Source organism: Mustela lutreola, chromosome X, assembly GCF_030435805.1.
Source record: "Mustela lutreola isolate mMusLut2 chromosome X, mMusLut2.pri, whole genome shotgun sequence".
NCBI lineage: Eukaryota > Metazoa > Chordata > Mammalia > Carnivora > Mustelidae > Mustela > Mustela lutreola.
In genome coordinates this window covers 132315230-132330314 of record NC_081308.1, presented here as the reverse complement: position 1 = coordinate 132330314, position 15085 = coordinate 132315230, and the positions used below count along the sequence as shown (strand labels likewise).

Genomic DNA, 15085 nt, shown 5'->3' with positions numbered 1-15085 from the left:
GAGAACTTTTCTTATCAGTTTATATTACCCTATATTTTCCCAAGTTTGTCATCTTTTAATTTTATTTATAATGATTTTTGAAATAAAACAGGTTTGAATTACTGATAGTAATCCATAAATCTTTCTTTTGTGACACACAGCTTTTATGTTTATAAAAATCCTTTCCTATACAAAGATTTTTTTCTTAAAATCACTTATACATTCAACTTTGTTTTTTACAGTTTAATTGCTTCACATTTAACCTTTTATTTTATTTATTTGTTTATTTTTTAACACTTAACCTTTTAACCCATAAGTAATTCCTGTAGACTTCAAGTTATTTTGGTGCATTGTGTGAGCCAAAAATTCCTGGAATTTGTCATAAGAACCACACATGTTGATTCTTGGGCTTACGGTCTCTGAAAACCCTGGGGTGATATTTTCCCTTTTACTTTTGAACAGCTTTTCAGTATTTAGGAATTTTCTCTTTTGCAACTTTGAGCTCATGCTTTAAAGATTTTAGAGTTCAAAAATACCTCAGTTTCTTCCGTAGATAGAGCTGAGGTTTGGGTCCTGATAACACCCATCCTCTGTACCACTTCCTCCGGGCATTAAGAACTTGGATAAACCCCAAATAGGCATTGCTGTTAGGGATATAAACCTTAAGCTAAGGACTTTATATGATCCTAAAACATGATACTCAAATTCTTTTTTAAATTTTGTATTTACTTTTTCTCTGCAGGTAACTTTCAAAAACCAGGCCTCTCGTCCCTACTCCTTCTATTCTAGCCTTATTTCTTATGAGGAAGATCAGAGGCAAGGAGCAGAACCTAGAAGAAAGTTTGTCAACCCTAATGAAACCAGAATTTACTTTTGGACAGTGCAGCAGCATATGGCACCCACTAAAGATGAGTTTGACTGCAAAGCCTGGGCTTATTTTTCTGATGTTGATCTGGTAAGCAGATGGACATTGCATTGCCCACTTACTGGTTTAGAAGAAATGGACTTCATGTTATCTGCTGAGAATTTTTCTATTTACTGTAAGCTTAATGGGAAGCTTCCAATAGGGGAGGTGCCATCATATTTGTGTTTGAGAACGATCACTCTGGAACCTACCAGATCAGGATTGGTTTGGAGTGGCATGGAAGTTGATAAGAGATCTATCTTGGTTCATAGGCGAGGGCATTCACATTCATAAGATTGATGTCTTTTCTCTCAGGAGAAGGATGTGCACTCAGGCTTGATTGGACCCCTTCTGATCTGCCGCAGCGATACACTGAACCCTTCTCACGGGCGACAAGTGACAGTGCAGGAATTCGCTCTGTTTTTCACTATTTTTGATGAGACTAAGAGCTGGTACTTCGCTGAAAACCTGGAAAGGAACTGCAGAGCTCCCTGCAATATCCAGAAGGAGGATCCCACTCTTAAAGAAAATTACCGTTTCCATGGTAACATACCCCACCGCCAGTTATTACTCGGGCTGAGGCTTGGACAGTGAATTGAGAGTGTGTGTATAGGAGTAGAATCCTTGTAGGAATCAATATTTTTTACTGGAGGAGAGGGAAAGAAACTTATGTAATGGATTGCAATAGCCTTCTCTGTGTTCTCCTCTAGCAGTCAATGGCTATGTGATGGACACACAGCCTGGCTTAGTAATGGCTCAGGACCAAAAGATTCGATGGTATCTGCTCAGCATGGGCAGCAGTGAAAACATCCATTCTATTCATTTCAGTGGACACGTGTTCACAGTACGGAAGAAAGAGGAGTATAAAATGGCAGTCTACAACCTCTACCCAGGTATGAGCTAATTTCTGCCCTTTTTGTCTACCTGCTGTATGCACTGAGTACTTACTTTTCATGGTGCAGGCACTGGGGAAGCAATCCATGAACAAAGCCAAGAAACTCTTTGATCTCAGGTAACTTACTTTTTCAAGTAACATAATAAATAAATTAGCCCAGAGGGGTGCCTCGGTGGCTCAGTGGGTTAAGCCTCTGCCTTCAGCTCAGGTCATGACCTCGGGGTCTTGGGATCAAGCCCTGCATCAGGCTCTCTGCTCAGCGGGGAGCCTGCTTACCCCCCACTCGCCTACTTGTGATCTCTCTCTGTCAAATAAGTAAATAAAATCTTTAAAAACAAATAAATAAATAAGCCCATAAACAGGATAATTTCAGATACAGATAACGTGCTATAAAGGAAATAGAACAGAATAAATGAATAATTAATGTTGCAGCACTTTCCTGGGTTAGGGTTAGGGTTTCCACCGTCTCAAATGCACCAGTAGTTCTCCATGGGGTGAATTGTTTATGTCCATAACCAGTATAAGCATGACTCACAGTGTTGATCAAAACACAGCTTTATTCTAGGTCTCCACCAGCCCCCTTTAAAACAGGTTTAATAGTGGGAGCAAACTTTCCCTGTTTCTGTGTTAAAATTCCAAGAATTTCAGTGACTTTCCTGCTCACTCTTCAGTAATAAACTCTCCTGCGGCCGCTTCATGTCACACATACACCTCCAGCCCCGAACTGCTGGGTGCACTCTGAAAGGGAAGGAAGGTGTGGTTGAGCTTTCTCTTCCTCTGCCTTACGTTTATTGTGTGTCCTCCCCAACCCCTTCGTGGCTGCTGCTTTGAACTGCAGCATGGAAATGGTAAAGGTTAAATGCTAGGACAGTTCTTATCTACTTACGACAGACACCTTTATTCTAGGGAGTCACTTGTGACTCGTGCCTCAGCCCCTCGGTACCCCTCTAGCTTCTTACTGCTGGGTTGCGTTGGCCCTCAAGGCCAGGGAGCTCACCTTCAAATTGGCGGGGTCACATAGCAAAGCACTTTGGCTTTGAGGGGGCCAAGAGTGGTAGAACTGACTTAGGTGGCTCTCCTTGGGTGTTCTGCACGAAACAATGTATCTCATGCTCATTTTTTAGTAAAAAGAAGTAATTTTTGTTCCTTCTGTTTTTGAAAAGGTGTTTTTGAGACTGTGGAAATGCTACCATCCAAAGTTGGAATTTGGCGGATAGAATGCCTTATTGGCGAGCACCTACAAGCGGGGATGAGCACTCTTTTTCTGGTGTACAACAAGAGTAAGTAGCTTTCCTCCTTCCTAGGACGGTTGCTTTTATCAAGAAATAAATACAAGCTCACAGTCATTAACGAATCTACAATGAACATTGCTGGCAGAAATTATCAGAGTCCTCAGGGAAGAGCAAATATGTGCGAACCTGAAGCTCTAAGTATTTAACAAACTGGTGCTAAAAATAACTTCGTTCTCACAACTTTGTGAAGCTCCAGCATCTCCAAGAGCAAAATTTGAAACTGAATTTTGGTTCGGTTGCCAAAGATAACTTACAAATATGGCTTGGAAGAGTTCAAGATTCAACCATAAACAAGTCAGAGAACCATTGGTCTACTTCGTTCCGCAGCTGCAGAATGTGGATGGTTCTATTAGAGCGAATTAAATGACATGGTAAACAATAGAAACTATAGACCATTGCTTGGTATTCGCCCATTCTCACTGGCTTGCCTTTGTGAAGGCTGAATTTTAGGTACCGCTAGCTGTCACGCCCCTCTCCTTTGATTTCAGAGTGTCAGACTCCGCTGGGGATGGCTTCTGGATACATCCGAGATTTTCAGATTACAGCTTCAGGACAATATGGTAAATACCAGTATTTTGTCTCCCAAGAACTGGGCTGACGACTGTATCTTTTTCATTTCTGTTGGGTTAGATAACCCATCCATCTCCATCCTTCTATTACGTCAACTCCACAAGTGCATCTTAAATCCATTTTCTCTCCTCTGATTGCCACTGTTCAAGCTACTATCACTCCTCATGACCACTTCCTTACATGTCCTACCTGCATTCCCTGGTGCTCCCCTTGAGTCCATTGTTTTCACTCTGCTATGAGCAGCGACAGGAAAGCTTGAGCAGGATCTGCAGACAACTCCCAGATACTGTTTTAGAGCAACAGTAAGCAAACTAGGGCCTAAAGGCAAAATCCAGCCCACCAATTATTTATTTTTTTTATTTTTTATTAACATATAATGTATTATAAGCCCCGGGGGTGCAGGTCTGTGAATTTTCAGGCTTACACAGTTCACAGCACTCACCATAACACATACCCTCCCAATGTCCATAACCCACCACCCTCTCCCAACCCCCAGCACCACCACTTGTTTTTATGTAAACTTCAAACTAAGAATTATTTTTCTAGTTTTAAATGATTGGGGGGAAAAAGAAGAAGAATGTCTCATGACATGTGAAAATTATGTGAAATTTGTATTTCAGCGTCTGTACCTAGAATCTTGTACTGACACATACAGCCAGCCCCACTGACCTACAGTTGTCTGTGGCTGCTTTCACTCTACCACAACAGTTAAGTAGCTGAAACCAAATGATCGGCAGAGCTTAAATTATTTATTATCTGGCTGTTTACAAAAGAAGGTTTGTCAACCCTGTTTTAGAGGGAAAAAAGTGCCATTTGAAAACAAGGCCTGATGAGACACCCGGGTAGCTCAGTTGGTTAGGCATCTGCCCTTGGCTCAGGTCATGACCCCAGGGTCTTGGAATCCAGAACCTGGAATCCAGGGAGCCTGCTTCTCGCTCTCCCTCTGCCCCTTCCCCTGCCTGTTCACTCTCGCTCACTCTCTCTCTAGCAGATAAATCCCAGACCTGTAGTAGTTACTCTTCTTATTTATTTATTTATTTATTTATTTATTATTAACATAAAATGTATTACTTGTTTCAGGGGCACAGGTCTGTGAATCATCAGGCTTACATAGTTCACAGCACTCTGCATAGTACATGCCCTCCCCAATGTCCATAACCCAGCCACCCTATCCCTCCTACACCCCTCCACTCCAGCAACCCTCGGTTTGTTTCCTGAGACTAAGAGTCTCTTATGGTCTATCTCCCTCTCTGGTTTTGTCTTGTTTCATTTTTCCTCCCCTCTGATCCTCTGTCTTGTTTCTCAAATTCCTCATATCAGTAAGATCATATGATAATTGTCTTTCTCTGATTGACTTATTTGGCTCAGCACAATACCCTCTAGTTCCATCCACATCATTGAAAATGGCAAAATTTCATTTCTTTTGATGACTGCATGGTATTCTGTTGTATATATGTATACCACATCTTCTTTATCCATTCACCTGTTCATGGACATCTAGGTTCTTTCCATAGTTTGGCTATTGATAAAATCTTTAAGGAGAAGAAAACGAAGCTTGAGAGTTATTTACCAAAATAATATTATTTGTCTGTAGGCAAAAGAATGATTTTTTTAAAGATTCTATTTATTTATTTGACAGAGAGAGAGAGAGAGATCACAAGTACGCAGAGAGGCAGGCAGAGAGAGGAGGAAGCAAGCTCCCCGCTGAGCAGAGAGCCTGATGCGGGGCTCGATTCTGGGACCCTGAGATCATGACCTGACCTGATCATGACCACTGAGCCACCCAGGCGCCCCAAAAGGATGATTTTTTTAACTTTCATTTTTACTTACGTTTTATTTCTCATTAACTAACTTTTCTAGAAGGAACATACATTATGTAATAAAGAAGTAATGATAGCATTTTATAATACTTGTAATACATTCCAGTACCACCTAATTAGCGGTGCTAAGAATAAACAAAATTATTAAGTTTAAAAAATTAAATACTACTGTGCTTTTTGCCTTTATCTTCTCCTCAGCTACGTTTAACCTTTCTCAAGAGATCAAATTTAGGGGCACCAGGGTGGCCCAGTCTGTTAACTGGTTCTTGATTTCAGCTCCGGTCATGATCTCAGGCCTGTGAGTCTGCTTGTCCCTCTCCGTCCGCCCCTCCCCTCCCCTATTTCCCCTACTCCTGCACCTCCCAAATAAATAAATACAATCTTAAAAGAAAAGAGAAAGCAATTTTATTCCTAAGTATCTAGGACCAACACAGCTGAATCTAATCTCTTTTTCCTTTCTTGGGCAAAGGACAGTGGGCCCCAAAGTTGGCCAGACTTCATTATTCCGGATCAGTCAATGCCTGGAGCACCAAGGATCCCTTCTCCTGGATCAAGGTTAGAAAGCGCATCACACTCAGTCGTGTCATGATTCCTCTTGCAAGCTCAAAACAAAAGTTATTGTTATCAAACTCCAGGTAACCGACAGAGAAAGAACAGAGTGGCTTCTGCTTGTTTTTTGTCTTTAAGGTTACTCTGTTTCTTTTCTAAATGACTAGCTCTTTCAGATTTTCTCCTTTTCCCATTTCCTCTAGAGAAGCACTGTCCAATATGATAATTATAATCTGAACCACAAATGCAAACCACAAATGCAAACCACATGTGTAATTTCATATTTCCTAATAGCCACATTTAAAAAGAAACATGTGAAAATCATTTTAATAATATATTATATTTCATCCAACATATCCAAAGATTTTATCCAGTGAACATGGGTTCACTCATGGCTCTGACCCCTTCAAGGGCGAACATACAGGGACTTGCTACATGAGGCCTCGCCGCGACAGTCGGTTGCCTCTAGAGCCCGAGTGTGCCCCCCGCCTCTGGTACTCACTGCCCAAAGACTGCTAGTTACGACTCAGTTTGAACTGACTACTCACGAATTCCTGAGAATTTTTGTTTCTTGGGAAGCTGTCCAACCCCATTTTCTGACCTTGCTTTTCTTTCAACCTTATGTATATCCCTGGGTCGCGGACACTGTCATCTCTTTGTGTGTCCTGCCTCTGTTGTTCCATTGATTTATTTATTGTGATAGCATTGTCATTTCCATTTGGGGAATTATATGTCCTTCATTGTCTACAACCTAATGAGACTAGTAAATAGAGTGCCTTTTCCGTGCCCAGCCTAAGAACCCGAGTCGTACACCATGTTCAGTTCCCACACACTAGATCTGGCCCATTATTCCAGCTTGTCAAGCTTCTATCTCCCAAAGAATTTCTTAGTCTTCCCAGTTTCACTGAATTTACTGCTTGATCAGTAAACATTTTTATACGTTAGCTAATTCACGATAAATATATTGAAGAAGACAGGGCTTCCTTACTGTGTGCTTTAAACAAGTCCAAGTATTTTTAACAAATCCTCACCACACTGTTACTGTCAACCTCATTTCAGATAAGAAAGCTGAAGCAAAGAAAAGTCACTTGCCCCAAGTCATACAGCCAATGAGTGGTTGAGCCAAAATTCAAACTGTGATCGTTGGGGTCCAGAGGCCTCATTTGTAATTGTTATACTCTGCTGTTTCTAGAACCCCCTTTAGGTTGATAATCATCTACTAACGGCCACAGTTTGCTTATGGTAATTGAACCAGTTACAAATCCACCTAATTGTATTATCAGCCAATCTGTATTAAATCTCCTCATTCTCAAGGAGCTTTTTTTTTTTTTTTTTTTTAACCATCTGTCCTACTAAAAAGCCCAGGTATACGTTTTCTTGTTCTGGTAACTTTATAAAATAAATACCCCAGAGAAATAAAGAATTATAGTGACTTACCAAAAAACAAAACAAAACAAAAAGCAAGCAATGGCTCCAGGGAGCCAGGGAGGTGATGAGAGCAGCGCAGCTGTAGTGCTCCCGCTGGCACACGAAGTGACTCTCACCACTTTGCTTACTTCCCTGTGCAGAGATGTGTCTTGCTGTCACAGTCAAACATGGCTGCATACACAGGTGAAAATGTTGACTTTCTGATGGCCAGATTTCTCCAAGATTCCAGTCATAATGTAGTCAAGGCACAAGAAGAAGATGAAGTAGATTAGATTGGCACTTTGCCAAGAATTCATCAGTTATAAAATGTAGGTGGGAAACACTGGCAAGACTTCATTAAAGACCTCACACATGGGGCGCCTGGGCGGCTCAGTGGGTTAAGCCTCTGCCTTTGGCTCAGGTCATGACCTCAGGGTCCTGGGATCGAGCCCCACATCAGGCTCTCTGCTCAGCGGGGAGCCTGCTTCCTCCTCTCTCTCTCTCTCTGCCTGCCTCTCTGCCTGCTTGCGATCTCTGTCTGACAAATAAATAAATAAAATATTTTTTTAAAAAAAGACCTCGCACATACTGTATGAGGACATAGTACAAGTCAGTTCAACAAGCCACAGAATTGGTGTACCTGGTACTTCCATTGTCTGCACCACAACACCATGAGCAAAAATGAAGTTTCTTCATTTGGGTGTAGCATGTAATGGGCTGAGATGTGCTGTAGCTTCTGAAGACCTTGCTGCTCTCTGTCCTGTTCCTGCTTGACTGTACACAAAGGGAAGCAGAAGCATAGAGAAAGCAGCACTTAATTTGTCTGGGTGAGTCAGAAAAGAGTTTCTGAACTCACACGTGAAGGAGGGACAGCAGTTTATAGTGCTGATAGGGAAGGGGACTGGCCTGGGGAGGGGAGAGGAGAAGAAATGGGCTCTGACTTGGCTGAGGCTGAAGTGTGGGCAGAGCACTAGGTTTATGTGGCTCCGTGTGCAGCACATTGACTTGAAAGTGGTCTGCTTTGTCAGGAAGTAGCCTGTATTGGTGTGGCCTCTTCTTAAGCCAATAATTAATTCCAGAAGGTGGTACACACATTTAAAATAAAGTGTTGTTTTAACTGGCAGGTGGATCTGTTGGTGCCAATGATTATTCACAGCATCATGACCCAGGGTGCCCGTCAGAAGTTCTCCAGCCTCTACATCTCTCAGTTTATCATCATGTATAGTCTTGATGGAAAGAAGTGGCAGAGTTATCGAGGGAATTCTACCGGGACCTTAATGGTATGTAATTAGTTCTTCCAAGACAATGCACGAATCTTTTAAAGAGCTTTTGACAAAGATTGCAGATATGGAACAAACACTCCTAGCTTCTATGAACTTAATTCCAAAAAAGATATTTCAACTTATGGGCAAAGGAGTGATTATGGACATAGGGAGGAAAAGTAGTAGCATCAGGGGCACCTGGGGCTCAGTCAGGTGAGCGTCTGTCTTCAGCTCAGGTCCTGATCCGGGGGTCCCTGGGATGGAGCCCCACGTCAAGTTCCTGGCTGGGTGGGAAGTCAGCTTTTGCCTCTCCCCCTGCTAATTCTCTCTCTCTCTCTCTCTCTCTCTCTGTGCCTCAAATAAATAAATAAAACCTTAAAAATTTGTTAAAAAAATAGCACCAAAGATCTCATAGATAATAGAAATGAAGAGATGTTCTGTTGACAGAAATCTGTGGTTAGGACTGAGTGGATTGATAACATTATGAGTTTACTTATGGATATTTTGAGTTTGAGATGATAGCAGGGAAATTAGGTTGAACTCCAGCAGGCACGAGATTTAAGACTTGAGTTTAGGGGGGCAGAACCAGGAATGGATATGAAGATTTGTCTCTTCCACATAAAAGAATGGGTGAAGCCTTGGGAAATGATCACGAGACACTAAGTTAAACAGGCTTGAAACGTTATTATAATTGTCTACTCCTCCCTTATTTCATGCCTCCTGATGCGCAGGTCCGCAAGTCCAGCAGTTCTTTCTTTGTAATTCCTCTTGAAGGGCTTCTCCTGCATTTATTCAGCTGCCACTGTTGCCTGAGTCCCCCTCACCTCACTCTGCATCTGTTACGCTACATTCCTAACTAGTCATCTCTGGCTCTAGTCTCTCCCCTGATAAAAGCTGCACATCGTTTTTTTGGGTAATCATTTTATCAGTCTCCTGCCTAAAACCTTTCAGTGTCTTCCTCTTCTCTTCAGAATTAAGTTCAAAGTCCTCAGATGGCCTGGGGCAAGATAACTCCTGTGTTGCCCATTAGATCCACGGTCCTGCTTCTGTACCCTGCTTCTTGGTCTTCTGTCTGACCTGTGTGGAGTACAGCAGCAGGCTACCTTATCCTTTAGCTTTTGGAAAGTACTGGCAAGAGAGCAGAGGAAGGAAGTAGAGTAAGATCAAAACATTTATTCTTGGGGCACCTGTCTGGCTCAGTTGATCTCGGGGCTGTGTGTTCAAGCCCCACATTGGGCATTGAGTTTACTTTAAAATATATATATATGATATTTATATATCATATATATGAGATATTTATTGATATGATATTTATTTACTGTATTTATTTATATATGATATTGATATTGATTTATATGATATGATATCATATACATATGATATTTATTCTCCTGGTGCCCTGCTTTGTAGAGGGTTTGGCTGTTTCTCTCCACTGAAGGTCACTGCTGCCTTCAGAGTGACTTTCTTTCCCTGGTCCGGTTACTATCACTGAGTAAAAAAACCTAATGTCCTAAAAACAACCCTTCTCTTTGGTTCAGGGATTCAATGGGTTAGGACTTCTAGTGCAGTAGAGGTCGTTGGTTGTGCTCCGCAATAACCAGGACCTCATCTGGGGCCTGGAAGCATCTAGAAGCATCTTCACCTGCATGTCTGGTAGTTGGTGCAGACCAGCCTTAGCCAGGACAGCATCTGGGGCTGTCCCAGGTCAATTCCTTATGGCCTTTCCATGAGGTCTGAGCATCGCACAGCATGAGGGTTTCACATCCACCCAGATTCAAGGGAAAGGGACAGAGACCCCACTTCTCAGTGGGAGGAATGTAAGGAATTTGTGGTCATTTTTATAAAGCACTAGGCCTAGGGATGGCAATACTGGGTCCCTTTATCAAACTTCTCTCAAATTATTATAACTGGAGTAGTTCCTTATTTCTTGTTCAAACTCCGTCTTACACAGTAATTAATGCCAGAATCAGCCCTAAGGAAATACCTTCAGAATGGAATTCTGGATTATGTTGCTAATATATTCAAGGAATACAGGTGTGATTTCCTTCCTCGGGGAGCAGATTGCATGTGGTGGTATCACAGTTTCTCAGAGCATCAGCGGCAATACTATGGGATGAGTTACAGATGGTGAGAAAGACAATGGGAGACTCAACTGACAGAGGCATTTAGTCACTGTGGTGAGAACTATGGCATCAGCTGATTGTAGAGTGACCTGTCAACCTGCTTAGCCCTTCTTTTTATGGCATACATAGGGGAAAATAAATTACACAGTATGCACAAGAACACCCATGAACATACATGAATATACATGAACATACATGAACGTATATGGAGAATCAGGACACGTCCATGGTGTTCTAGAGGAGTCTTCTGTATCCTGTGCTTATAGACAGATACTTAGACTTAAGACCAGGTCTAAGGGCTGAATTTATGAACTGCAGACTTGCAGTGACAATTAAATGGCCCAGCCCATCAGGTCTGTTACGCTAAAGTGAGGAGGGTTACTGGTGGAAAGAAGTGGAGATCTGACACCTGGATGAGGCTGAGAACCACCAGTCTCTGAGGCAGTCATCTTTTCTCTGCACAGAAAAGTGACTCTGCACATTCAGTGACTGCACCGGGAATAGTTTCTTCACCAGCCAGGCTCTAACCTCCTGAGAGCCCCTCTTCAGCCACTTTTAAGAGACAGATGAATCATGGAGAAATGACAGACACCACAAATGTAGTCAGCTGTGATAACAAGAACTTTTCAATTCCAGATGCGGTCTCTTCTCTGGAGCAAATTAGCATAGCCCAAGGCACCTGGTACAGATGGAAAACCGACCTAGAGAATGCTTTTTCCTTCATTCCCATTGATAAGCAAAATCATAATAGATTTGCATTTACAAGGTGGGAACAGGAGTGTTCCCTTTACCTTTCCTGTCTCTGGACAATGCCAGCTCCCTTGTTCTTTATTGTAATGTGGACCCCTGGGGACTCCAAACATCCCCCAGAATACCATACTGGTTCACGCTGGCAGGACCTGGTAAACAGGAAAGAGCAGTCACTCTAAATGCTTTTGTGATTAATATGCAGAAACACACACACACAGAGACCCATGTATAAAACAAAGAAGCCTATGTTTTCTTGACTTCACTGTGAATGGATCCCATATTTTACTCTTTAATGTTCACTGTTAGTTTTAAACAAACACTTTTTATCACATTTACAAAGTGAGAGTAGCTTTCCCAGAGATTTCCCAGTGCTTTGCTGGGGCTGTCTAGTAGCATTCCATGACATTCCATCAGCAGCCTGAAATCAGGTCTGATGGGAGTCTTTACATCATGGAAGGTCATCTTTGGTAGGATCCCACTCAGAGTGTACCAATCATTAACAACTTAGCTGGATTCATTTTGCTTACATTTTATTTAGAATTTTTCATCTATACTAATCAGTAAAATTGGTTTACCTCTTCCAGGAGCTCTATTTACAAGGTTTGGGCATGAGAGTGATATTAAACTTGAAAATAAAGTAGGAAAGTTTCCATCTTTTCCTGTTAACTTGCGGGTCTAGACTGGCTTCATTAGTGTAGTAATCATGCATTTAATCAAAGCTAGGTAGAAATGCCACTAAGCTTTGTCTTTCTGAGTGCTAGATGTTTAGCTATCTTCTCCATTCCTTATCTGAGCATCAGTATTCTCATTTTCTATTACCCGTAGCTAATGTGAATGTATACATTCGAGTTGTGTCTCCCCACGTGTGTCATAGAGCATTATCTACATACACACATATTTCTCTTGAAAGACCCGCGGATCCCCTTACCCAAGAATCCAACACTGCCACTGGATGCAATCAGCAAGAGGTTCTTTATTGTTACGCAGGCGCCTGCGGGTGGTCAGCGCGCGCCTGCGGGTGGTCAGCAGCTCCTGCTAGCTGAGCACACCCGGCTGGGGTGGTGCCGGGTTTTTATAGACAGGTACAAACAAGTTTTGGGTGGGGCGCAACTGATTGGTTGACAGTTAGAACTTTTGAAAAAGGCATACGTGGAGTTTGCTGATTGGCTTTGGGGACCCACGCGCGTGAAGAGAGAGGCGGGAAGGGGGAACAAGCTGATTGGTTCTGAGGGCCCGCGCGCGGGAGGAGAGAGGCAGGGAGGGGGAACAAGAAGGGGGAAGGTAGGAATGCCATCATGGCGTCTTCTATTATTTCTATAAGCCAAGCAGTTACAGAAGGGCAAGAGAGCAATTAATAAGCAATTAATAACCTAATTTACGCCTAAAAGCCAGCGGTTCACAGAAAAGCAAACAAGCGGTTAGTTATCCTATCTATCTTCTAGGGGAGGGGTCTTTCACTCTCTTTCTCCCTTCACTAGAGTGGGTGAGTGTTTGTCTATTCTATTAGATTTTCAAAGAATCAACTCTTGATCTTAAAATCAAACATAGATTTGAAGCTGTTGGTTTTTTAAAGATTTTATTTTTATTGTTTTGAGAGAGAACATGAGCAGGAAGGACAGGTTTTTAAAATTTATTTATTTATTTGAGAGATAGTATAGGGAGGGGCAGAGGGAGAGAATCCTCAAGCAGACTCCCTGCTAAGTGTGGAATCCAACATACGTCTCAATCCCATGACCCCGAGATCATGACCTGAGCTGAAACCAATAGTTGGGTGCTAAACCAACTGAGCTAACCAGGGACCCCTGAGATTGTGTTCTAATTCATTAATTTCCCTTTAAAACTTCAAAAATTCTTTTACTTTCTTTTGGTTTTATTTTTTGTTTCCTGGAACCTGCAGTTTAATGACTAGTTCATTTATTTTCAGTCTTTCTCATTCAATGTAGTAGAAGCGTTAATAATTACTCTCATGGAGGTCATTCATTTACAAACAGCTACTGAGTAACTGCTGTGTTCTAGGTTCTAGTAAAGGGATGGGAAAGATAGAGCCCATCCATGGATTTGGACTACCACCGGCTTCTTATGGACTGTGAGTTAAGAATGGTTTTTATAGGTTTAAAGTTGCAAAACAAAGATTATGCAATAGAGATCACTTGTGGCCTGAAAAGACTAAAATATTTCCATCTGTTCCTTTACAGAAAAAGTTTGCAGACTGTCAGGGCTAGCTGAAGATTAGTCTAATGACACGAGGAACACCTAGGCAGTTACCATTAACCAGACCACTTCCATTGCAGAGTTTGCCGAACGTGGACACTTCAGTCTTAGTTGTCAACTTCCAGTGTAGTGGTCCTCAAATGTTCTTATATCTCTGTTTCGTTCACATACAGAATATGTTTCATTGACAATATTTCTCATCACAGATGTCCCACATAAAGAGGGAGGGGGAACGTTTAAGGACCACTGCTTCACTGCCCCCATCCGCAATAGTCTATAATGTAAATGTTAATTTTGACTTATCAGTGAACAAGTCAGTGATGTGGCTCTTTCCTTCTGGTTTTCAGGTTAAAAAGAAAACTATTTTTAATGTGATTTAAAAATACTTATTTTGGGGTCATGTTAGAAATCAGTGTTGTTTTGACATTAAGTTGATAATTAGCAAGTGATTTTGTCAAAGTCTGTGAAAATCGCTGAAATCTGGCCTTGTCCCAGCTGTCTATGCTGTGAAGTTTCTGAGGGACATCTGTAAATAAGCCAATGGAAAATGTAAAACAACCTTCATGTTTTCTAGAGTTATACTGGTATACCCAACACCAAGCTCTCTGGTAATCCCACCCACCCCACCTCCTCAATACAGGGAGTTTAGACCCAAGGCCTAAGGAGGCTTTTCCTTAAGCCCAAATCCAAATACTTTCACAGTTACATATCATAATTCCTAAACGTTCTTGTCATAATGATGTAGTTTGAAGTACAGTTCGGTAGCCTATGGCCAAGAAAGAATTCTTGAGACTTTTTCAGTGCAGAAAAGGGTATTTTTTTTTATTATAGCACAGAGACAGAACCTGTGGGCTGAAAGACCTGCACTGCCATTGTGAGGAATGACAGATAATGTAAGATTTTCTATTCTGTGAAGGGGAGGGTGACATGAGGGTCCCAGGGAATTGAGTCTATAGGTTTCTAGAGGTTGTGGCTATAGATGAGATTGCTTTTTTTTCATTTTTTATTTTAAGTACTTTATTTATTTATTTATTTATTTGAGAGAGAGAGAGAGAGAGAGAGAACACGCAAGCCGGGGCAGTGGCAGGCAGAGGGAGAAGCAGATTCCCCACTGAGCAGGGAGCCAGATGCTCTATTCCAGGACCGTGGGATCATGACCTGAGCTGAAGGCAGACACTTCACCCACTGAGCCACCCAGGCGCCCCAAGATTGCTTTTATTCTTATGAGTCATTTAGACAGTTGCAAAACTGATGGGAGATTCATGTCGTGCATGACTATGATCTCTATCAGTTACTCATTTATTTTTCCTCTTCCTTTGCTCT

General features: G+C 41.9%; 1 protein-coding gene and 1 long non-coding RNA gene across 6 annotated transcripts in view; one reads left to right on the top strand and one right to left on the bottom strand.

Moving 5' to 3' along the window:
- LOC131820885 (uncharacterized) overlaps nucleotides 1-15085 on the bottom strand; it is a 211335-nt gene that overhangs the window by 101643 nt on the left and 94607 nt on the right. The window lies entirely within an intron of this gene.
- F8 (coagulation factor VIII) overlaps nucleotides 1-15085 on the top strand; it is a 111116-nt gene that overhangs the window by 77697 nt on the left and 18334 nt on the right. For 2 of the 5 annotated variants that reach the window (XM_059156716.1, XM_059156714.1), the window contains exons 16-22: nucleotides 722-934; nucleotides 1199-1427; nucleotides 1594-1776; nucleotides 2942-3058; nucleotides 3559-3630; nucleotides 5930-6015; nucleotides 8541-8696. In XM_059156716.1, the coding sequence (XP_059012699.1) occupies nucleotides 722-934; nucleotides 1199-1427; nucleotides 1594-1776; nucleotides 2942-3058; nucleotides 3559-3630; nucleotides 5930-6015; nucleotides 8541-8696 (1056 nt within the window). Of the gene's footprint in view, nucleotides 1-721; nucleotides 935-1198; nucleotides 1428-1593; nucleotides 1777-2941; nucleotides 3059-3558; nucleotides 3631-5929; nucleotides 6016-8540; nucleotides 8697-15085 lie in introns of those variants that run through there. The other 3 variants (XR_009349817.1, XM_059156715.1, XM_059156718.1) reach the window with 3 other exon arrangements.